At 34.5% G+C, this 25,010-nt stretch overlaps 1 protein-coding gene across 2 annotated transcripts; it reads right to left on the reverse strand.

Annotated features, from left to right (window-relative positions):
* Window positions 1-1,948: 1,948 nt before the first annotated feature.
* Window positions 1,949-24,704, reverse strand: LOC307012661 (uncharacterized protein). Of its 2 annotated transcripts, XM_079639569.1 has the most exons (4): window positions 16,993-17,197; window positions 15,202-15,329; window positions 6,258-6,344; window positions 1,949-2,120 (listed from the first exon to the last, which is right to left on the reverse strand). In XM_079639569.1, exons 1-4 carry the CDS (start codon window positions 17,080-17,082, stop codon window positions 2,066-2,068), a joined length of 360 nt encoding a protein of 119 aa, XP_079495695.1. In that variant the 5' UTR covers window positions 17,083-17,197; the 3' UTR covers window positions 1,949-2,065. The 2 variants fall into 2 exon arrangements, 1 of the variants encoding a protein (XP_079495695.1); XR_013800663.1 differs by lacking the exons at window positions 1,949-2,120; window positions 6,258-6,344; window positions 16,993-17,197 and adding an exon at window positions 24,596-24,704 and having other exon boundaries at window positions 15,200-15,329.
* Window positions 24,705-25,010: the final 306 nt, after the last annotated feature.

Here is a 25,010-nt window from a genome sequence, read left to right on the forward strand (position 1 = left end):
GCTGTCGGTCTGCGGCCTGACAGGGCAATAATCCAGCAGCTGTATTTGCAGCAATGAAACCTCGGCGCCTTCAGAAACACAGGCTTTGTTCGGTACCTGATCAAATAACCCGTTCACCGTGAAGTCCGAGGCTTCAAGCCCACACGGGTCGGGACTCCTGGGGCCGGTTGCACCAGCTGTGCGTAAATTACAACTTAGCCTATACTTTTGACGTAAATGGGCACTAAGATACAACTTAAGCACTATTAAATATTTTTGCGTTGCACCATTAAACTTAGTTGAAGTGTAACTCTGTGTATAAACTAAATATTTACGGCAGCCTCCGATCAGGAGTAACGGTTGGACTAAAATAGCACGGTTTGAACTGCATCAATAAGCTCTTCTTTTACCTGACAGACTTCAATTCTTTAGACATATATGATAATGCTGACATTTAAACTCGCTTGCATTTTAAAGCGCAACTCTCGCCAAAATGCAACCTAGAGTCTTTTTGTTTATCTACCCGAGTCAAACTTTAGTTAAAAAGCATAATTAGCATGAAAACGCCACTTTTAAGATTAACCGTATTTTCGTTTTCGGTCAAATTGCCTTATGAATGGGAGTGCATGGGGCACGTATATGATAGCATCAAAATCGCTGTTTCTAAAACACTAATGCGGCTCGACACAACATGACACTGTGCTGGAAGTGTCACCAGCAGCTCTACACATGAACTCCAGTATTGACTACAATGTTTTAGCTCACAGAGTTTACTAAAGAAAGGTTTTAAACAACTCACTGTAGTTGTTGTTGTTTCCGGCCGCCGGCATTTTGTCAGTCAAAAACAATCGATCTCCGAACTGACTCCATATGAGGAAATACAAGGTCAATATTGATTTTCACTAACGACAAAACAACAAATTATCCGTGAACTTATATGGAACTAAGCTTTAGAAACGCTCCATCTGTACTCTCCTCATGTTGCGTTGCATTCAGAAATCGACTCTTTTCGTATAAAAATAGTGATTTTGATGCTATCATATACGTGCCCCATGCACTCCCATTCAAAAGATAATTTGACTGAAAACAAAAATACAGTCAATCTTAAAAGTGGCGTTTCCATCCTAATTATGCTTTTAAACGAAAGTTTGCCTCGGGTAGATTCACAAAAATACCCTAGGTTGCATTTTGGCGAGAGTTACGCTTTAAGAGATTGAAGATTAGATAGATTATGCGTACATAACACAAACACACATAACATGTTAAATTATCAAGATATCATAATACCATCAAAAATAGTCAATCATTATGTAAATAGATTACTTTGATAGCGGCTCTTCAACACGAACCCGTCCGAATCTGTCCCATCGGTCCGTGTTGTGCATGTCAAATACAATCAGTCATAATCAATAAATATTATTTCTTATGTTTTTTTGAATCATTACTTATTTATTTATCCTAATTAATTTCGTTTTAAATACAGTTTCTGAATGTTATTTGATGTTATATAAAAACACTCATGATCAAGTGTCGTATGTAATGGAACGTATTTTTACTGTAAGTTACGTGATGCAAAAGAAGTTAGAATGAAGGATAATCTAAAATTCACGGCATTTAAACAACTTCTGCTCACGTATTTGAAGGCTGCTATTGGATCATCGAGGCTGAACGTCATATTATGCGACTACGCATTACTTTACGACTAGATACGTTCTGCCTTACGAACAAATGGTGCAACGGAATAAAGTACAGAGTTAGTTACAAACTAGCTAGTAGTTACTAAGCCTCACTCCCAGAAAAAAAGGTACAAAAGCAGTCACTGTGGCGGTACCTTTTCAAAAGGTACACCTTTGTACCTAAAGATATATTAGTATTACATATATAGTACATATGAGTCCCTCAACGGTACATATTGGTACCAAAAGTGTACGTATTAGTACCTAAATGGTACATATTAGAACCCTTTTGAAGAGTGACACTGTCAGAGACAGCTTTTGTACCTTTTTTTCTGAGATTTCACGTTCCCAATTTAAGAAAAACTTACGAACAGCCGGTGCAACCCGACCCTGAACTCTTGTATAAACGGTCACTTCTGAGGGGTCGGTGGTTCGCTGTCGTCTGACCCAGGTGGAGATCTTTCCCTGGAATTCATGAGATAAAACAAGCACTTTTTAAAACTCTTTTTATAAAACAGAGCTGTAAAAAAACCTGTAAAACTGATTCTATATCCCTTTCAAGCACCATAATGAAAATAACTTTAGAGGTTTCGTTGTAATAGGACTGAAACCCCTCGGGTCAAGTCTCGATTTAAGCAGATGTAGAGCGTTGTGGAGAACTGGTCAATTGTTGTAAAAGATTTCTGTGTCTATACGGCGGTCTCGAAGGACTCTTCATTCAAGCCATGTGCAAGAGCCGGCGTCCCACGACATAATCCTACAATATCCCAACCACAATCTAAACCTTATTAAGATTTAAGAATCACTGTTCATTTATTCATGTCACTTCGCCGGACACGTGCAGGACGAGACTGTGGGGTTTCTGCCAGTGTAAATGCACAAAAAACTGCAGATTATTTGAGAACCGCTCCCAGTTAAAACCAGAAATAATTTTTTTGACCTTGTCAAAGTCTGAGTCCACTGCCGTTCCAGGACTTTAAGGATTGCTGACATCCAGAGTAATGTTAGTCCTTTTATTATAGGAGCAATATAAATTCTTCATCTTGTACTATACATTTAAAAAAAAAAAATGTTTTGTAGGCATGCACATATAAGCGGATGAATATTATATTAATTTACTGTAGAAAACCCTTTGCAATATATAAAAAATAAATAAAAATAATAATAATTATATATATATATATATATATATGTAAATCTATTCAAAGTTTTCAAAGTCTTGACAAACGGCTATTTTATAACCATAATCACATAAAAATGATGTGTATAAAAATGTGTGTATATATATATATACACACACACACACACACATTTTATACACATCATTTTTAATATATATATATATATATATATATATAGAGAGAGAGATAAAATAAAATTTTACATAATTAAAAATTACATTATCATTTGTATTTAAAATGACAAAAATATATACATAAATAAATGTTATTGGTTGTGATTTTTATGCAATATTCTGCACATTTAAATACGTACACTTTTTATTATTTTATATTTTTATTGTTGACGTTTAAAATAAATATGAAAAAAATATATATATATAAATACATTCATAATTATATATATGTAACATGTTATTGCTTGGGAATTGTATGTCATTTTCACACACATACACGCACGCGCACACACACACACACACACACACACACACACACACACACACACACACACACACACACACACACACACACACACACACACACACACACACACACAGACACACACACACACACACAAACATTTTATACATGTAAATTATAATTTTTAGAACTATAATAATTTTTTTATAATTCTAATTATAAGCTTACAGTGTACTAAAATGCACTCAAATAATAAAATATATATTTTTTTTTAATAAAAATGATAAAAATAAAATCAATTGTAAAAATAATTGTCCCCCCCCCCAAAAAAGCACAGAAAATCTTTAAAAAAAAGATGCAGCTATTCTGCAGGAATAAGACATAATCCTAAAAGCAAAACAGACGTAAAAAGCACCATGAAACCAAACTGTTTCAATGTCTAAACACACCGTGACCGTGAACCATCTGTTTTCCCAAATCACACGACTCCAGATGAGGTCCACTGCAATGTGTAACCTCAATAAATACAGCCCATCCTCAGGGATTCCCATCATCTTGTCTATCGGAATCATATTTGGGAATGAATGTCCAATGCCGAACTGTGACCGGTAAGTGCCGTCATCTGAGAGTTATCAGTAAACACAGACATAAATCAGCTCTCACTCCCACCGACGGGCGTCTTTCTATTACAGTGTTGCGTTGTGGCTGGATTGAAACAGGGTGAACCACAACATCGAGCTGGTAAACTTTCCCAGCTTTTTGGCCGTTGATTTTTAAGATGCAAGAAGGAAAATTACGGCCATTGCTTTGAGTTGTTGGGCCGGCGCCTGCAGTCGAGTTGACAGGACTGATGGGACAGCGTCTGTTAGCCATTCAGCAAAACCAGCGTTAATGCTCATCCCTGTGGAAGCTTGTTTCCGCCACAGAACGAAAAATAAAAAAAGGTAATTGCGACTTTTTATCAGAATTGCGAGTTATAAAGTTAGAATTGTGAGATACTGTATAAACTCGCAATTGCGTTATAAAGTCAGAATTGCGTAATATAAACTCGCAATTGTGTATTATGTCAGAATTGCGTGATATAAAGTCGCAATTGCGTATTATAAAGTCAGAATTGCGTGATATAAAGTCGCAATTGCGTTATAAAGTCAGAATTGCGTAATATAAACTCGCAATTGTGTATTATGTCAGAATTGCGTGATATAAAGTCGTAATTGCGTATTATAAAGTCAGAATTGCGTGATATAAAGTCGCAATTGTGTATTATGTCAGAATTGCGTAATATAAACTCGCAATTGTGTATTATGTCAGAATTGCGTGATATAAAGTCGCAATTGCGTATTATAAAGTCAGAATTGCGTGATATAAAGTCGCAATTGCGTATTATAAAGTCAGAATTGCGTGATATAAAGTCGCAATTGCGTTATAAAGTCAGAATTGCGTAATATAAACTCGCAATTGTGTATTATGTCAGAATTGCGTGATATAAAGTCGTAATTGCGTATTATAAAGTCAGAATTGCGTGATATAAAGTCGCAATTGCGTATTATAAAGTCAGAATTGTGAGATATAAACTCGCAATTGCGTTATAAAGTCAGAATTGCGTAATATAAACTCGCAATTGTGTATTATGTCAGAATTCCGTGATATAAAGTCGCAATTGCGTATTATAAAGTCAGAATTGTGTGATATAAAGTCGCAATTGCATATTATAAAGTCAGAATTGCGTGATATAAAGTCGCAATTGCGTATTATAATGTCAGAATTGTGAGATATAAACTCGCAATTGCGTTATAAAGTCAGAATTGCGTAATATAAACTCGCAATTGTGTATTATGTCAGAATTGCGTGATATAAAGTCGCAATTGCGTATTATAAAGTCAGAATTGCGTGATATAAAGTCGCAATTGCATATTATAATGTCAGAATTGCGTAATATAAACGCGCAATTGTGTATTATGTCAGAATTGCGTGATATAAAGTCAGAATTGTGTGTTATAAATTCAGAATTGCGTGATATAAACTCGCAATTGTGTGATATAAAGTCAGAATTGTGTGATATAAAGTCGCAATTGCGTATTATAATGTCAGAATTGTGAGATGTAAACTTGCAATTGCGTTATAAAGTCAGAATTGCGTAATATAAACTTGCAATTGTGTGTTATAAAGTCAGAATTGCGTAATATAAACTTGCAATTGTGTGTTATAAAGTCAGAATTGTGAGATATAAACTCGCTGTGTGTTATAAAGTCGCAATTGTGGGATAAAAAGTCGCAATTATCTTTTAAAATGTTTTATTCTGTGGCGAAAACAAACTTCCATACAAACCGGCCACACGGGTTGCGAACTTAAATGTCCGTTAAAGATCGTTCTCTTGATCTCTCGTCATTTTGGCCAATCGCGGGCGCTTTTACAGCAAAACGCCCCTCAATATGCCCTCGTTACAAGACGAGCACTTAAACACATCCTCACAACGGTCAGTAAGGAACGACAACTTTATTGCGCTCATAAAAGTTGCAATTGCCCTGAAGCTCGCTGCATGTCCAACAAACTAGATTGTTCTCGGGCGTAATTGAGATGAATGGGATTGGCGCTCGTTTTTCCAGGGATTTTCCTGTGGCTCTCTCCGGCCAAAGACAAGCAACTCCGTTCAAATATTTGTCATCTCCCGTTAGAAACATTTAATAGTAATAATATTTATGGCAGGATACTGCCAGCGAGAAGCATCATTGTGGAAACGGTAATAAATGCAAGCAGTGTTCGGGCCGTTATGAATTATTATCCGAGCACGAAACCCAGCGCGAGGGCGTTTATTTCCACCGATGATATTGAGAGAATTCAGTGTTTTATTCCATCTCGAAATAAATCCTCCGTTAAGATGCGCTTGGAAACAAAACGGGTCGTGATGTCTGCAGTGCGTATGAACGTAGACACCCCCCTACAATCCCTAAAACCATTTACACAGTAAATAATTCTACAAAAGGGATGCTGGGAATAGCCGAACCTGAGCAGTAAATCTTTCTGTAGGAAGTTCAGTGACGGTAACAGGAGGTTCTCCAGGAATCCACTGAAGCAGCACTTCCACGATTGCCTTCCCATATGGACGAGATGCAATAGTTAGTATCTAGACACGGGTAAAGTAGAGACAAATTCATCCCATGCCTTTCAAATCTACTAGCATTCTTTAGATTTATACTTTAAGATTATGTTTTATATATATTTGTATGCTATAAATTGTTATCCAGCGTGGGATACTTGTCTTTTATGACCCTACAAGTTTAATTAAACTATCAAAATATGAGGAAAATATTTGATATTTTTAAAATATGGTGTAAGTACAAAACTCTAAACTTGGTTAAGGTATTTATCAGACATAAATATTTAGCAAAAATAGCAATTAAGTACAGCAGCTAGTACAGTTTTGGGTCAATTTTTTTTTTCAAGTGAGATTTATATATCATATGAAAGCTGAATAAATAAGCTTTCCATTGATGTGTGGTTTGTTAGGATCGGACAATATTTGGTCGAGACACAACTATTGAAAATCTGGAATCTGAGGAGCAAAAAAATCGAAACATTGAGAAAATCTCCTTTAAAGTTGTGCATTTATGTTCACGATTGTGCTGCATTCACTCACAGAAATACATGTTTTATATATTTACGGTAGGACATTTACTGAATATCTTCATGGAACATGATCTTAATATCCTCATGATTTTTGGCATAAAAGAAAAATGGATAATTTTGACCCATACAATGTATAGTTGCTATTGCCACAGATATACCCGTGCGGCTCCAGACTGGGTTTGTGATCCAGGGACACACACACACACACACACATATATATATGTATACACATAAATACAATATATTTTATGACTGAAGGTCACTATCACTGATACTAATACAGCTAAGGACGTCTCATGAAAATTATCATTAATATATAACATTAATACCGGTAATATCCATTTAACATACAGTGTATTGAAAGCTATATTTTTTTTACATTTATTGGCTTAAAAAAAATATAACAACTTTTAATTTAAGTGAACTTCAAACAATCCTCACATAAACCCATACTGTCTAACAGGATTATAAACATTATATAATAAATATATTATAAAGACTCATTACATGCAAAGTGAGATATTTCAAGCCTTTATTTGTTATAATTTTGATGATTATGAAAGCCTTTTCACAATATTCTAATTTTGAATTTGGGGTTTTCATAATCTGTAAGCCATAATCATCACAATTATAACAAATAAAGGCTTGAAATATCTCACTTTGCATGTAATGAGTCTATATAATATATTAGTTTCACCTTTTAAGTTGAATTACTGAAATAAATGAACTTTTGCAGCATATTCTAATTTTTCCAGTTTCACCTGTAGATATATATATATATATATATATATATATATATATATATATATATATATATATATATATATATATATATATAAAGCTGAACAATTTTGTTTGTTTACCTGCATGTCATGTGACCAACATCAGAGAACCTTGAATATGTCAGTGAGTTGGTAAATTGTTAAAATAATTATTAAAATATAAACTTAAACTCTCAGGGGGGACTTTTATTTTAGGTTGAAATGGTTTGTCTGACAAGAAAGTTTAGGAAACCCTGAATTAGATGAAAAGTGGGCGACATCTCAAGCAAGAGTGTGAGTTTGCTACAGTAATGCCTAATTTGTGACTTGGTTAATTAACATTGATGTCTGATTAGCATAACCAATGATGTGTGAAGTAGTTTCAGAGCAACAGGTTTCCTGAAAGATTATTTACGGACAATATTTGTCTCCATACCGTTGTGCACAGATGAATCATTCGCAATAATAAGACCGGGAACAGGAATTATGAAAGTAAATCTCTTTTACTGTGTTCCATTACTCGATGTAATATTATAAAAGAAGTTACTCATTTCACGGGCCCGCGTTCAAAGAGTGAGCGAACGGCATGGAGTCACACGTTATAAAGTTATTGAAACACAGAGCTCAGTGTGTTGTGAATCTGATAATATGGGACAAAGGAGGTCTGGGAACCGTAACCCGTGCAAAATATGGGCCATGAAGGGGCTGTAAAAGCCCAGTGATAAATTAGTTTGTATTCCTCTGTTTTTCCCTCTTTTCCTCCTGACACAAGGAAGAAAATCAAGGGTGTTTTCATAGCTTTGTCCATTCAGATCCTCAAGCTGTGCGCGCAGAACATCAGATCCCGAATTTAAGGGCGTTCGGAGACCCGTACGCGTCCCCGATGGAAACCTCTCAAGCCACCTAACAGCGAGTCTGCGAGGTCACGGAGGAAACGCAACAGAAAACATCCGCAGTCCGGCTGCGGCGTTCACATCAATCAGCCCCACAATCTGCAGAGGAAATGTTGTTAAACGCATTAACGTTTCATGACAGTTAAGAGGTAATTTGGCAGATTATCATGAACGCTCTCACGGGAGAACTGATAAGTGCTTGTTATTTATGTGCAGATGCGCTGAGGGTCGTCCAACACAAACGTGAAATACCAGCGAGGAAAAGTGCGCATAGTTCGAAACCTGCAATATCAAGAGTTACACTTGCAGAGATCGTTGCTAACACTTCACAGTGAGGTCCACGTTAACATTAATGCTTTAACTGGCACACTGTAAACCCTAACGCTCAAAATACTGAATTGGTTTGAGTTGGACAAACTTAATTAGTTCAGTCAAATTAACTTTTATGAGTATTTAGCACTTTCTTTTTCTTTCAAGTTCACAGAACTAATATATTTTAAGTAAACTGAACCGTTTCATTGTTTTGAGTTTTATGAACTTATTTCTTTTAATTTAGACGAACTTAAGTTTCACTGAAACGGCTGGGATGTCTATTTCCCAGCATGCTTTGCCGATGGCACTCGAAAGGGAGAGTAAATGCTAAAATTAAGTGTAATACAATGTTTTTTGTGTGTGCAAGATTAATGTTAAGTGGGAGATTTAGTAGTGATTAATGTTTTGTTACGCTAATTTAGAAGAATTTCTGCTAATGTTTGTTTTAGGATAGTTATGGTGACGAGTGGAGCATGCGCTTGATTTGAGAGCAAATAAACCTTTATATTGTTGCACTCATACAGCAAGTGCTTCTGTATAACATACTATTGCTAATATGTTAGCAAATTAGTATGTTAGCGGATTAGCTTGTTAAAGCTAACTAAATTTATACTAATAAAAGTGTTCACATTGAGATTACATGAAAGTTTTAAGTTAATTGTATATGAATTAGTATACTCATACATTTTAATTGTTCTTAAGTTGAAATGTTTAAATACAAAATAAAAATCTGCTAGTTCTGCTTACTTAAACTTTGAATTTTAGAACTTAAAAAATTGGAGGTAATCGATTGCCTTAAATGTTTTGAGTTCTGCCAACTTATTCGGGTTTACGAACAGGACATTTGATACAGTATTTATTTATCTTTGTGAACGTAGCGCTACCTAACTGTTCATTATTAGTTCAAGGACTTATACTTTGGATTTTAATAATGTGTTAATAAATGTTGAAATTAACAATAATTAAGATGCATTAATGCTTAAGTGTTTCTCATTGTTAGTTCATCTTAAGTAAACATGCAAAGTTACAAATAGTTCTGCAGAATGCATGAATTGATATACAGTAAGATATGATAATTGATATGATACTAAGACAAGACTGAAATTTCTTGCATGACAGATTTGATAAATATATACACTGAATGCAAAGTCAATTTGAATAAAAAAATTTGCCAAATGCACACATGCAAATGCAATGTTTTAGACCACTCAGAATTCATTCAGAAAAAATAAAAAAGTAGTCATTTCTAACAGGGAATTGACTTTACAGCTTATTTTATGCATAAATAATTTAATAATTTCTGTAATTATTTTATGAATAATAGCTATAAAGCCAGAAAATACAACTCATTTAATCCGTTTATGAGCCGACAAGCTTGTGAGACAAAACTACATTTCCCAGCATTCTCTGTGGAGGAGATCAGGGTTATTATAATGAACTAAAACCATAACCATAAAAAAACATTTGTGTAACTTGAAATTAAAAAATAAACCTTAACAAAAAAAATTTATTAAAAAAATTTAAGATTTAAAATGTAACTCACAATCAATTTAATTTAATTTAATTTAATCAATAATTTTATTTTAAATACTTTTCCAGAAGGACTTGAAGGCAGCTTAATGACTTTAATAAAATATCTAGTAACCTCATTAAGAATCATTATCAAACAGAAAGGTGCCATACGTCACTTCTCACAATCACACACACGCTACACAACACACCGTATCATTTATAGCCCAATAAATCTGCACCCATACTGAACATTTCTGAAACTGGCACAAAAGAAAATCTTTCCAATTAAAAAGAGCAAAAACAAGTGCCAGATCCCAGATCAGCGTTGTATGACGTCGGATGATTCACTCATGCAATTAATGTGAAAATTTGTACCTTTTTTTCCCTCCCTAGTTCATTTTAACGGTCCTGTGGTGTGATAAATATAAATTTTTAAAATATTCCATGCAGTCTCTCAATTAATATGAGCTCATAATAAAAGCTGCATGTGTGATGATTTAAAAAAAGCTGTTTAAAATAGTTTCAGACGGAGTATCACATCACACCACAGGCCTGCTAATAATCTCTGATACTCATTTAACACATGACCGCATGGACAGGTCGAGTTTCATCCAAATGCATCATGCGATGACACACTCGAGAAAAGAGCCTGTAGAGCAAACACACACACACACACACACACACATACACAGAAAATAACGCCACAGATCGACTGTATATATGTGACCCTGGGCCACAAAACCAGTCACATGGGTCAATTTTTTTAAATTGTGAGTTATATATCATATAAAAGATGAATAAATAAGCTTTCCATTGATGTGTGGTTTGGATAGGATAGGACAATATTTGGTCGAGATACAACTAAAAAATCATAAAATATTAGCAAAAAAATCTAAACATTGAGAAAATCTCCTTTAAAGTTGTGCATTTATGTTCACGATTGTGCTGCATTCACTCACAAAAATACATGTTTTATATATTTACGGTAGGAAATTTACTAAATATCTTCATGGAACATGATCTTAATATCCTCATGATTTTTGGCATAAAAGAAAAATGGATAATTTTGACCCATACAATGTAAAGTTGGCTATTGCCACAGATATACCCGTGCGTCATGTGACTGGTTTTGGGATCCAGGGACACACATGAGACAGTTTCTGTCAGATCATGAAAACACATGAAGCCGATACGGAGCCGTTTGGGCCGCTGCGTCCCCTTTACTTTTAAAAGCTGACCTCGGCAATAAAATAAAAGGAAATTGTCAAACTGGGCTGGCGAGAACATCAGCTCAGCTCATTACATCTGCGTGAGTGAAGAAACACACACTGTACACAAGTACACAAACGCAGATGGCAATGCATCGCAAACACACACGGCCCAGTTGAACAGAATCAAAAGATTCCTTTAAATGTTTGCGACATTAAAGCAATTCAGACAGATTTAAACATGCCGACAATTTAAATAACTTTAAATCTGGCCTGATTTTTTTTTAGCAACTTCTCCACAAAATAAAAAAACTGAGCATATAGAGTATCATAACACACATGTCCTCTGCAACACCAGTGAATCAGTTTGTACTTTTAAAGCTCACATTAATGCCTTATTCTGCATTACCATATTCTACATCCCTTAATCCCATACCTAATAACATAACCACTACAGCAACCATCTTATACTATCAATAAACAGTAATAAGGAGTTTATTGAGACTAAAGGCCCTTGCACACTGAGTCCGAAATTCGTGTCCGAAATTTTCACACGTTAAAAAATAAATGCAACCTCACGTTAAGGCAATCACGTTTACACACTGCCTCCGAAACTTTCATCCGTCATAAAAAAATTCGATTTTCGGAGTTCTTCGCATCCGTAGCAAACATCTTGGATGTTTTTTGTTTTTTTTTACAATTCAGTGCCACCGAATCACGAATACGAAAAAATGCATACGAAAATTTTGGACTGAAAAAATCGGATCGGGTTCGATTTCCGCCGTTTGTCGCATCTGTAGCAAACATAAAAAATAAAAATAAAATGATGTTGCTTTTTTTAAATACAATAACAAACATCAAACAAGACATAAAGGAGGCAACAACAACACAACAACACAACAACAACAAAAAAGAAAAGAAAAAAAAAAGATAAAGGGAGATACAATGGAAGACAGTTAGAAAATGAACTCAATCAATCAAGTCATGTGGTGCTATATTTATACAATTCAAAAAGGGTTTCCAGATTTTATCAAATAATTCACCCCTGCTTCTCATTGAATATGTGATCTTCACTAAAGGACACAGCTGCAAATCTCCGACAAACACAATCCAATCGGCACATCAGTGTCTGCTTTCCATTTCAAAGCAATACATTTTTTATCTATTATTAACATTTCAGTAACAGCTTCTGCCTAATAAACACACCTCTGGATCCATTGGAAAATTATTTCCATGAATCTGTGATATACTCTCACATACTTGCACCCAAAACACCTTAACTTTAGGACACAACCTTTTTGATTTTTTGATTTTTTTTTTTTTACAATTCAGAGCCACCGAATCACGAATACGAAAAAACGCATATGAACATGTCGGACTCAGTGTGCAAGGACCTTAACAAATGCAAAAAATTTAAAAAAAAAAAATCAAAAGTGTGAAAAGGCCTTAAATTCCCGTTCATCTTGAAATGACATCGAGCAGCAAAGCTTTGTCCGCTTCCTTTCGGGACCCCGGAGGAATAATACACCATTAAACCGTAGGGAGGAGAGAAAACCTGTAGAGCACTAAAATAAAGTTATGTCAAAACCATTCAGCTCTTCCTGCTGTCGCTGCTCAACCTTGCAGGAATCCTCCGAGGGCCGAGAACATTACAAGCCATTCAGTTTATATGAATGGGCACTAACAGACTGTTTTGCCATTGTGATATGTCTAAATCTGCAGGCATATCCTGTGGTCCATCAGAAACAGCCTTAGTTTCAATTTAGTGTCTCCCAGAAGGACCCGGCTTCCTATTTCCAGTGGAAATTGTATAAAGTTTTCCCCCCAGTGTTCATATCTTTACTGCTTCAAAAGCCCGTTTACCAGAGAGATGAATGAGCTGACAGCTTGATGTCTTAAGCAAGATTGCAAATCACTTCGAATCATTCAAAAAAACAGAACATGCATTTCAGTTTCATTCATAACTGCGTATAACGCATCTGTCAGAGAGATGGCAAGTGTTTAATTTTATCAGGGCGATTTCACAGAACTCTATATAAAGTGGCCTCGCCGTTTTATTGGTGCGCCTCTGCGCCATAACTCTCGCGCGGCGATAAAGTAAAAGCCGCTTCTCCACAAACGTCACAGTTTTTTAAGCAGCAGATGTTTGAGGAATGATGTCAATGTGTCAGGACAGCCGTATATCCTTCACAGCACTGAAAATACTGGTGAGGTGGATCTGTAAAGATGAAGCCGAGGATTGAGGCGTCATCATCGTGATACCATCTGCACTTCTCTGTTCGTAACTCTAATCGCGGAACTCGGAAAATTAATATCATGCAAAAGTTCATTTATTTCAGTAATTCAACTTAAAAGGTGAAACTAATATATTATATAGACTCATTACATGCAAAGTGAGATATTTCAAGCCTTTATTTGTTATAATTTTGATGATTATGAAAGCCTTTTCACAATATTCTAATTTTGAATTTGGGGTTTTCATAAGCTGTAAGCCATAATCATCACAATTATAACAAATAAAGGCTTGAAATATCTCACTTTGCATGTAATGAGTCTATATAATATATTAGTTTCACCTTTTAAGTTGAATTACTGAAATAAAAGAACTTTTGCATGATATTCTCATTTTTCCAGTTCACCTGTATAGACACACACTGCATAAAACTGTATATTTTACAGTTTACGGCATCTTTTGAATCATTCATACTATAATAAAACTGAAAAATTCAATGCAACTCGATGCATTTGGCTCTCTCAAACATTGCAAATTAATAAAATATATGCATAATGCCTCATTCAGCCAATAAATTAATCAAAGCAACAACATGTTTCTTGCATATATTTAATTAACAACACAATAAATTGATCTATAATTTTTGTAGCCATATATTTGCGATATATTATAATTATTCTAATCTAGGGTTGTACGGTTAACCGAAATTAAGCTTAGTGTAATCTTGGGCTGATACTGTAAAAAACTGACATTGCAATATTTAGTTTTTCTGCGATATATATTGCGATATGAAAACTATTTCACCAGATGACTTGAATAACTCTATTTGGAAAAAAATCTATCATTCTAGAATGATTGGGGTCATTTTATAAGAAAGTGAATTTGCATAGAAAATAATAAAATTACACTAATAGGTAAATACAATAGAACAAAGAAACAAATAAAATAACCAGTGCTTTATGTTTTTCAGGTCTAACATAATTAAATAATTAATCATAATAAATCATATCATTATTTTTATTTGCATGCCAATTAAGCAACAGCACAAAATTCATGATCGTGACTAGTTGTGGACATTATGCCATTATCGATGAACCTCACGTTGAACCTGAAGACTTCTTTAACTCACACTAACCCTAAACCCACACCAATCTATTTCCGTCACAAGCGAACACATCTAATCTATTTTACGTGCTCCGTCATAAAATCTTACGCATCTGACATAAAATACAACATGGTGTGGGAATGATGAAGCATCATCCGGTGGCGAACTGGACACTGGTTCGGGAGTTCACTGTCCCGGCACATGTGTGACCGTAATGAGCCTGTGCTCAGGCGTAATCTCTCTGCCGAGGCGTAATTAACATTGCAGGCATTGCAGTCTGACGTGTTGAATAATTACCCGCTCCTCAATGACACGCCAGTTCCTGCGTAGCACAGGTGAAATCGTAACCTTATCCCGCCAGCTGCCGCTTCAGGGCCGCCGTCACGAAAACCACTTGACCTCAGCGAGATGCGACCAGTGCAAGGCTGGAGAAATGAGCCACAAAACATGCAAGCGATTACTTTTCTCAAAGGCAAGGAAAAAACACAAATGATGTTTAAATATGCATGGGAAAAATATACTTTTAATATATTTCTATATAAAAGCAACTCAAAAATGTTACATTTTATGCATGCATATATTTAAGAAATTTTTTTATTTATATATAAAATATCAATAAATTATGTATAAATATATACATGCATAAAATGTAACATTTTTGAGTTGGTGTTATATAAAAATATTACATTATTTCTTAAATATAAACAAGCATAAAATATTATTTTTGAGTTGCTGTTATATAAAAATATAACATTTCTATATATTTAAGAACAATGTGTTATTTATATATATATACAGTATATACATGCAAATATTTCTTAAATGCATACATGCATGTGTGTGTATTTATATATACAAAATAATTATACACAGTACACACACACATCATATTATATAAACACAAACTTTATTTTGGATGCGATTAATCTTTACCCAGCACAAATATTTTTTAAATAAAAAAGACAAACTGCAACTCAAACATTTATTAATTTTAAAGATTAGAAATATATATTGTATTTTTTTAACTTAACGTATTAAAATTGATTAAAATATGTATTATTTATCATTGCCTGTTTACATTGACTGACATTTGAAAGAAATTAATACTTATTCAGCAAGGATGCATTTGAATTGAATTTAACTTTTACATTGTTACAGAATAATTAACATAAATGTTGTTCTTTTGAATTTTAGTCATCAAATAATCCTGGAAAAAAATGCATCACAAAAATCTGAAGCAGCACAACAATTGATAATAATCATAAATGTTTCTTGAGCAGCAAATCATCAGATCATGTGACACTGAAGACTGGAGTAATGATGCTGAAAATTCACATGAATAAATTACATTTTAACACATATTCACATAGAAAACAAAATATATATATATTTTTTTTTTACTGTATTGTTGATCATATGAATGCAGATTTATGTAACCCCATATAAATATAAATCCCAACTTTTGAATGGTAGTGTAATTCTTCAATTATTTAATAAACCAAATCTTTAATTAAGTTAAAAAAAAGATATATATATAATTTAAATTGTAAAAATATTGCAAAAATGTTTACTGTATTTTTGATCATATAAATGCAGATGTATGTAACCCCATATACATATAAACCCCAACTTTTGAATGGTAGTGTAATTCTTCAATTCTTTAATAAACAAAATCTTTAATTATGTAAAAAAAAAAATAATAATAATTTTAAATTGTAAAAATATTTCAAAATTGTTACTGTATTTTTGATCATATAAATGCAGATGTATGTAAGCCCATACATATAAACCCCAACTTTTGAATGGTAGTGCAATTACATTTCTGCTTTAATTCTTTAATAAACTAAATCTTTAATTATGTAAAATAATAATAATTTTAAGTAATGCAAGTCGATGTGAATCACTCTCAAGCCTGCTCTTGATCTTGATCGTAATGTCATTAACATAACTGCTCTATTTTCCTTCGGCTAAACTGTGAGAACATGTATTAATATAGCTCATGTTCTTGTACCATTACAATTTTAGTGCATGCAAACTGTTAAAGACGACCCCCCATGTGCTGTTCTTTATGGGTCCCCTTTGACTCACTGTGATTCCTTGTGTCTGATCCCATTCAACAGTTTGCCTTGAACTGGGAAAGACGATCGGCTCGGGTTTCCCATTGGAGTGGACTCTCATCTCAGACTACTTTGAAAGTGTCTCCTGACATTATAATTAAGCTCTGAACGCCCTCCCTATGGGAGGTTGCCCTTCCAAAGCCATCCGGCAGGTCAGCGCTGAGTTATTTGCACTGGTTTTGTGGGCAAACTTAATAATTCCCCTAAGAAAAAAAGAAGTCTATCAATCCTGCATAGAAAGGGCACGGTTACAAGTGAACGAACAGGTTGAAATGAAATCAGTGCTGCGTTTAGCTTTGAATCTTTGGCAAAGTTGATTTGTGTTGTTTGTTTTGAAATTCCTTCGACAGGTCGGATATCCACAGGTGCAAAAGCGCGACGGTTTGTTTTTGTTTGCTCTCGGCCAATTAGAGACTTCCGTAGCTCATCAGGAACTTGTTTTTGAGGATATCATTTGGATATCAACAAAACTTGTCATCAATAACAATTCGCAATTTGTTTAACTGAAAGGATTCTGAACACAGTTGCTGGTTACACAATTAAAATTGTAAAATATATATATATAGGCTATATATTTTACATTTCCATATTTTAATTTTATTATAGATAAAAGAAAATGAAATGCAAAAAGTTCATATCAGGTCATATTATTTCACTCCAAAAACAAAAGAAAAAACAGTATAGATTTTAATATATTAAATACAGAAATAAAAATGTGCATAAATAAAAAGAAGGGGGTGATTACTTATGCTTTTTGCATTGTCACACCATTGTCAAGACAATTTAGCAAATTTCCGCCCAAATTCCAGACATATTACGATGCGTTTTCAGTGATCTGATCACAAATGATTCTGCCAATTTTTGCTTTTTTAATCTGGTAAAAAAAAAAAAGAAAACGTTTTTATCAGGTATTTATCGTGCATTTTAAATGCATCTCCTTTGACCACTTGCATTCGGATTTCCTATTATTTCGTCACAATACATCACTTTCACTTCCTGCACATGAATAAAAAATATTGAATAAACAAACTCATCCTGAGTGAAATATCCGTTAATACATTTTTTTCTGCATTGAACATATTTTGCCGACTGCTAAAATTAAGTATTAAATTTTTTTTCGATCGTTTAATACAGCCGTTCTGCAGTAAAGGACCCGTTGCTATAAAAATTAATTAATTCATTCATTCATTAATTTATCAAAGGTTTCTATTTACAACGTGTTTTTGCAGCGCTGAGCAATGTAGCCAATCACAGGCATACCTGTTGAGCGTGTGAATGCAATGGCCAATCAGATGCGCGTAAGTTGGTCAGAATCCGCACAAAATGGCAGGGCTTTTAATTTGTGCACGCTCACGAATCCTTTCATTATAACCAACAAAGTGTAAACACGATGTCAATAAGAGCTTCATTGCAGAGTAGACAGCTTCAGTGATTATAACGTGAGTTTTCAGTGTACGTCATTGACAGCTTCAGTGATTATAATGGCATTGATCTCTGCTCGCTTTCTCTGCGTAGCCGATTATATAAATCTTACATGCTGCTAATCACACATTGCAAAGATTCTGGATTGACAGCCGTGACTGAATCCAACTGACAGTGATAAACATAACAATGGACGGAACAATGTGATCTGAGTGTAAATGCGAAATAATAGAGCTGACACTTTTTCTATGTAATTTTAGCACTAACTTTTCAAATCAGTGACTTTTTACATATAAATTTAAAGATTTTAAAATATAAAATTAGGGATGCACTGATATGAAATTTTGGTCGATACCGATAACCGATAATTGTTTCAAATTTGAAAGCCGATAACCGATATATTGGGCGATACATCTAAATCACAAATTTTATATAATTTTTAAGAGCCTGATTATAAAAACTAAAGTCTCACCATTAAAAGCCATGTCCCAAACACACAATTATAATATTCTCAATTTAATTTGATGTAGCCGATATGACAGATTTGCGCTGCAGATGTTGCACTGAACTCTATTTTTACTTTTTGAAGTGATTTCAATCATATTTCAAGCAATTCAAAACCATCATGTTGAACAGTCACATCTGAAGTCTTTAATCTGAAAGAAATAATTTATTATTTATCGGCTTTAATATATCGGCCACATTTTCTTATCAGGCCGATACCGATAACGTTACAAATGAACATATGTCGGCCGATACCGATATATCGTGCATCCCTGTATACAATAGTTCTAAGCACTTGGTTTTATGATCTGTCCTGACAGTTTTTTTTTTCATGAATGAATAGGATAAGTTAATATTACAAACTGTTTCTTTGCATTTATTTTGGATTTATTGTCAGTACAGCCAATGGGAAGGGTGCTTTGTAGTTTTTGCAATACAACTCAATACGATTATCTATCCACATTTCAGAAATGTGAATCTGCTCTTTCGGGCGAGTTGATCTCGTCCACCTCTCGCCCCCTGAGCAATATGACCTCTCGCTGTTGTCACTTAGGAGATTTATTGAGGCCACATGCATTGTGATCGGCCTGTGACCCCCCTTTATGAGCTCTCTGGACTAATGCCACATAATGTCTGTAAGTTAGCCTGTGCAATTATAAAGCCTGTGGACTGAAAGAGAGCTGTCATTAGGATGTGCTTAAGGACTGTGGAGTCTGGCTCTGGGACAGGACAGCAAATGGACTGGGAGCCGTAAGACGAGCCGGGCCAGAAGGGGATAATTAGAGTGTTTTGTCCGACATTGTTGATATAAATATGACAAAAGCCCCTCCTGTTCCTCACCAACACACACTCATTTACCCACTCTACGAGCCGCCCATACATCGCCCTAATCATCATGTTCAACAGGTGCTGGGCAACTGCGGAGGGCACGAAACCGATACTGTGTTTCCTGCAAACTGACAAACGTGCTAATTAATCCTCATCTTTTTTCTCCCCCCCCCCCCCACTATTGTTTCCCATCTGTTTGTAGCGTGTGAGGCCACGCTGAAAGCAGTTTTCCTGCAGTCGACGCCATGTCAACCCTAATGTGTTTAAAGAACCGAAAAAAGCAAGTCTGTCATCATCAGCTATAGGTTTCCATCGCCGCGTATTTTTATGCGAATTTTAGAACACGTAAAAAAAAAAAATGCTGAATGAAAACATTCAAATGTGCATTAATAAATAAAAATGACTATTTCCCCCTCCTTTTTTATGTTAATGTTTCTAAAATCAATAAAGACAGTGTTTAATGTAAATAAAAACTCAAATGGGGCATGTTTTCTTATTGAATAAAAGAATTCTGCACATAAACTACCAAATAAATTCCTGGATGTGCAAAAAATTTTTTTAATTCTTTGAAAAAAGTGACTTTGTGATTGGATAACTGGACAAACCAGCTGATCAATATCATTGCACGCTATCTTCTAAAACATTGTTTTTTTCATTCTGAAACGCCTGAGTGTGAGATCAAAATGATTTGAACGTGTACGTTCGTGATCGTGTACGATTGCAACTTTTTGTTAGTTTATTATTGATGCTTTGTGCCACTTTCCCAGAAAGTGTCGATTTTGTTCTCTTGAAGAAATGGGTTGGAAATGGCGGTTTATTCGCAAATGTTTTATGCGATATTCCAAAAGTTTATTCGCAACTATGGATGGAAACATATTTACTAGGGGTGTAAAGGTTCACAAAATTCACGGTTCGGTTCGTTTTCGATACAGAAAAAAAAAGAAAATGAAAATGTCCTTGATTCAATTTTTCTTATTAAAACTAACATCATAAAGTATGTTAATTTTTTACTTTGAGCAATGATGGAGCTATACTTGACATATAAAGCAAAAACAGCTCCTTATACTAATTTTTTATGTAATATATAGTAGTTATAAACAAAGGTTTATTTTATTTCAGCAATTTCATTCATAATGTCGAAATAAAATCGATGTAACGTTACTTGAAAGTACGTTAGGCCTACAATGTTTCTTCCTGGTTTCCACGTCAGCGCTGTTTGATCCGTTAATAACGGAGAAATGTGAATGCTTCTCACTAGATCTCGCAGCGATGTTATTACTTCAGTGGCGAATTCAAATGCTTGCTTTACTGGATCTCTTAGCGCTGTGTAGTAACAGTGATCAAGATCAGCTCGCGCTGCATTGGTCCAAACTGATAAATGGTCCAAAATAACGAGTAGCGCAGTTTCGTTCCGCTTTCATTGCATTTGCCATTTGATGTTGGGCAATGTTGTGGTCACGCCAGCGTCTATGAGCGCGATTGCAGCGGCGCCTACATTTAAAAAAACTACATTTTGTTCGGAAGCAAAAATGGTCCAATGAACCGTTCGGTTTGTAATGGTCGGTTTGTAATCGGTTCAATACGAATACGTGTATCGTTACACCCCTAATATTTACTCATTATTCAAACCAATATGATTCTCTTTTGTATCATTAAGCTCCAAAAAGGCCATCATAAAAGTGCCATAATGCGTGCTAAAGTTGTACGATAACATATAAACAGTGTTGGGGAAAGTTACTTTCAAAAGTAATGCGTTACAATATTGCGTTACTCCCTTAAAAAGTAACTAATTGCATTATTTAGTTACTTTTTTAGAAAAGTAATGCGTTACATTACTTTTACGTTACTTTTTTTTCCCACCTAGACTGGGCTTGTTTTTTTATAACACAAGTTCTATAAAGACCCTTTCACACCAGAAGTGAAATAATAATCCTCCGGCTGAAGGACATGTGTACAGTAGAGGAAAGCAAACAAGCAAACTTTTCTATCCATCTATAGTCCTTTTTACTTATTTAACTGAATCATCGAAGGTCAGAAGCAAGTACATTGGTCAATAAAGTGAGATTAAATGCAAAAAAAAATATGTTTTATTTAACATATTTAGTTATTGGAGGTTTGCATAGTATTCTGATTCTGCATTTCACTGATTTTATTCATTTTGAGGAATTTTTTTTTTTTTTGTGCAAGTGAGATAAGTAAATGCTCCTTTAAATGCAAACATTTAGTCTAGAACTACAATAAACATCATGTTCACACACTCACACACACACACTCACACACACACTCACTCACACACGCGCGAGCCTCTGCACTTTGATTTGTCTCAACATGAGGACAGGAGAGCTGTCAGTCAATAAATGGAAAAACAAAGTAACTTGCATTACTTATTTGAAAATGTAACTCAGATATTTTGTTGTAAATTTTAAAAGTAATGCGTTATTACTTGAAAAAGTAATCTGATTACATAACTCAAGTTACTTGTAATGCATTTCCCCAACACTGCATATAAAACCGAAATGTACGTTTTTGTTCACTGATAATCCTCCTCTAGTTTTAAATTGAATTTGTGTATCATGATATATATTGTCATGAAATTTAGCGTATATATTTAGTCACGTGACATCAACATCAAAACTGATATCTTCACATTTCGCAGTTTTGAATATGCATGACCATGAATGAGATCTGATGAGATTTTCTTTTGTGTTCTACTGAAGAACGAAAGTCATGTAGGTTTGGGGAGACGTGAGTGTGTGTACATGATGACAGAATTTACTTTTTTGGGTGAATATCCCTTTAAGGGAGAGCAAAACCTCCGTCTGGCCATGTCAGTTCAATCCTGAAAATGAAAGATTGATTCGGCTTTGCAAACCAGCATGGAATTGAAAACCAAACATGTTGCTTTTAAATTCCAACCAATGACATTTGTGGAAACAGAATATGTGTGTGTCAGTATCCGCCGGCGGTGAAAGATTCGTCTGACACGATGAAGAGGATTTTCCCTTCTTTTTAATTTTATGAGTTGCACGGTGAATGAAGAACATCTCACTGGGAAAAAATATTTTGAGGTTTAATATCATAACTTTGTGTTTTCACGTATCATATGTGTCGTAAATTCTGTAAATGGGTTTATCTTGGTTAATTCAAACTTGGCTCAAAAAAATAATAGTTGTGATCATTAATTAATGCTCTTTTTCAGTGAACTAAAATGGTTTAGAATGACCAAAAACATCATAAAAAACATATGAATTGTGCACTATATTCTACGTCTTCTGAAGTATATTATTTTTGTGTGGGGAAATTTTAGTCATTATTTATTACAAATGATTTTTTCTGGGAAATTTCAGTCATTGTTTGTTATAAATAACTTTTTGCATCTAATTTTAATTTGATCTAATTAATAACATGATGCGCAGATTACTTAATCTAATTAATCGCACATCAAATTTGGCTGAGAAATTACCCCGAAAATATAATTTAAAGTCATTATTGTGTTAAATGAGAAAAGCATCAAATAAACGTTACAAAAAGCATCTTTAGAAAGAAAGTGTTTTATTTTATTTAACATAGAATTTTATTACACAAACTTTTTAGGCTACAAGGGCCATTATTTATTTTCAGAAGCTGCATCTGAATTGGTTTTGAGATATATTTATAGACCAAAACAGTTTGGTTACAAACATTCTTCAAAATATCTTCTTTAATATTCCACAAAATAAAGAAAGTCATACAGGTTTAAACAACATGAGGCTGAGAAAATGTAAATAAACAGAATCTTAATTTTTGGGTAAACTATTAAAAATGTATACGAGTACTAATATACTACTATATTTCCAGTGCATGTGTGTGAGAGGTAAAAGGTCATGAGCTCTTGAAGCTCCGCCCCCTGTGCCGGGAGCAGCAGCTCATTTGCATTTAAAGGGACAGACACAAAAACGAGCCATTTTTTCTCACCCTCAAAAAATTACAATTTTAACATGATATATAAAAATATCTGTGGGGTATTTTGAGCTAAAACTTCACACACACACTCTGGGGACATCAGAGACTTATTTTACATCTTATGAAAAGGGCATTATAACCCCCCAGGGCTTTAAATCAACAGCCCTAATATATATTTCACATTGCTGGAAGTGATGGCAGTTTTCGTGAAATATGTAATGAATAAAATGAAATATATAAAAGATATGTAATGAATTAAAAAAATTCAGTAAAAAGATTATAACATTAAATAGCAGCAAGTTTATATATGACTGAGATAAAAAAAAGGTGAGGTAGACATATTTTATGTATATATTAGACATAGATTAGATGTAGCCTAACTGCTAATAAGCTCTATACAGGTGTGAACTATATTATATTAATTCACCTAAAACCATAAAAAACAAAACAAAACATTTCAAAAAAGATTAAAAAACAATAAGTTTGGAGTCTTATTTTGGAGTTTTATATGTTTTTGAAAGAAGTCTCTTCTGCTCACCGAGGCTGTGTTTATTTGATCAAAAATACAGTGACAACTACGGTGGCTGAGAGGGCCAAAACAATTATAAAAACAAAATAACAAATCCAAAAACAAAACAACAAATTACAGAAAACACAACGACAATTCATACAAAACGGAAAAAGGTAAGAATATTTGGAGAATGGAAAACTTATCGCTGATTGGACGAGACGAGTATGAATTGTAGTTGTGTTTTCTGTGAAACCCCTTTACTAAAATCAAGAAAACTGGCACAGAGGTGTATTTTTTTACCACACCTTTTCTCACGTTCGGCCTCTGAAGTGATGAATTGAGCCTGTTATTGGGGTAAAAGTCGTACCTGACATATGAGTGTCCAGCATCACGTCACGAGAATGATCAGATCTCTGAAGAGGCATATGAGGCCACTCAACTCCAGGACCAAATTCACTGTCAAATTATGGATCACTGGGGAGCAAAAGAGAGAGAGAGAGATTGAGACTTAGTAGAAATTTACTACACTTCCAAGAAACTGCTGGAACGGCCGGCCCTTAAACTCAACTCCATTTTACTCGAATGGCCTGTTGACCAGAATGTGTGATTATCTTGTTTCATGTCAAACGTCCAATCCGTTGACGATCTGTCCTGGAACATGCAATAAAAGTGGACGCGTTTTCGGCGACCCGCTTCCAGGGTCATTAGTGGTTTTGCGCAAAGCTGGTGTTTGAGGCGAAGCGGTTTCGTTTCTCATTTCTACAGAGGGCTTTTGTCCACGC

The sequence above is a fragment of the Phoxinus phoxinus genome (assembly GCF_949152265.1).
Source record: "Phoxinus phoxinus genome assembly, chromosome: 16".
NCBI classification, from domain to species: domain Eukaryota; kingdom Metazoa; phylum Chordata; class Actinopteri; order Cypriniformes; family Leuciscidae; genus Phoxinus; species Phoxinus phoxinus.

Excerpts from the sequence above, each read along its gene's own strand:
- LOC307012661 (XM_079639569.1), bottom strand. The coding sequence starts at position 17,082 with ATGAGAGTCCACTCCAATGGGAAACCCGAGCCGATCGTCTTTCCCAGT. Across the intron at positions 6,345-15,201 it reads GGCGTGTCATTGAGGAGCGG|GCAATCGTGGAAGTGCTGCT; the intron begins GTAATTATTCAA and ends CCATATGGGAAG. Across the intron at positions 2,121-6,257 it reads CAGAAAGATTTACTGCTCAG|GGAAAGATCTCCACCTGGGT; the intron begins GTTCGGCTATTC and ends CATGAATTCCAG.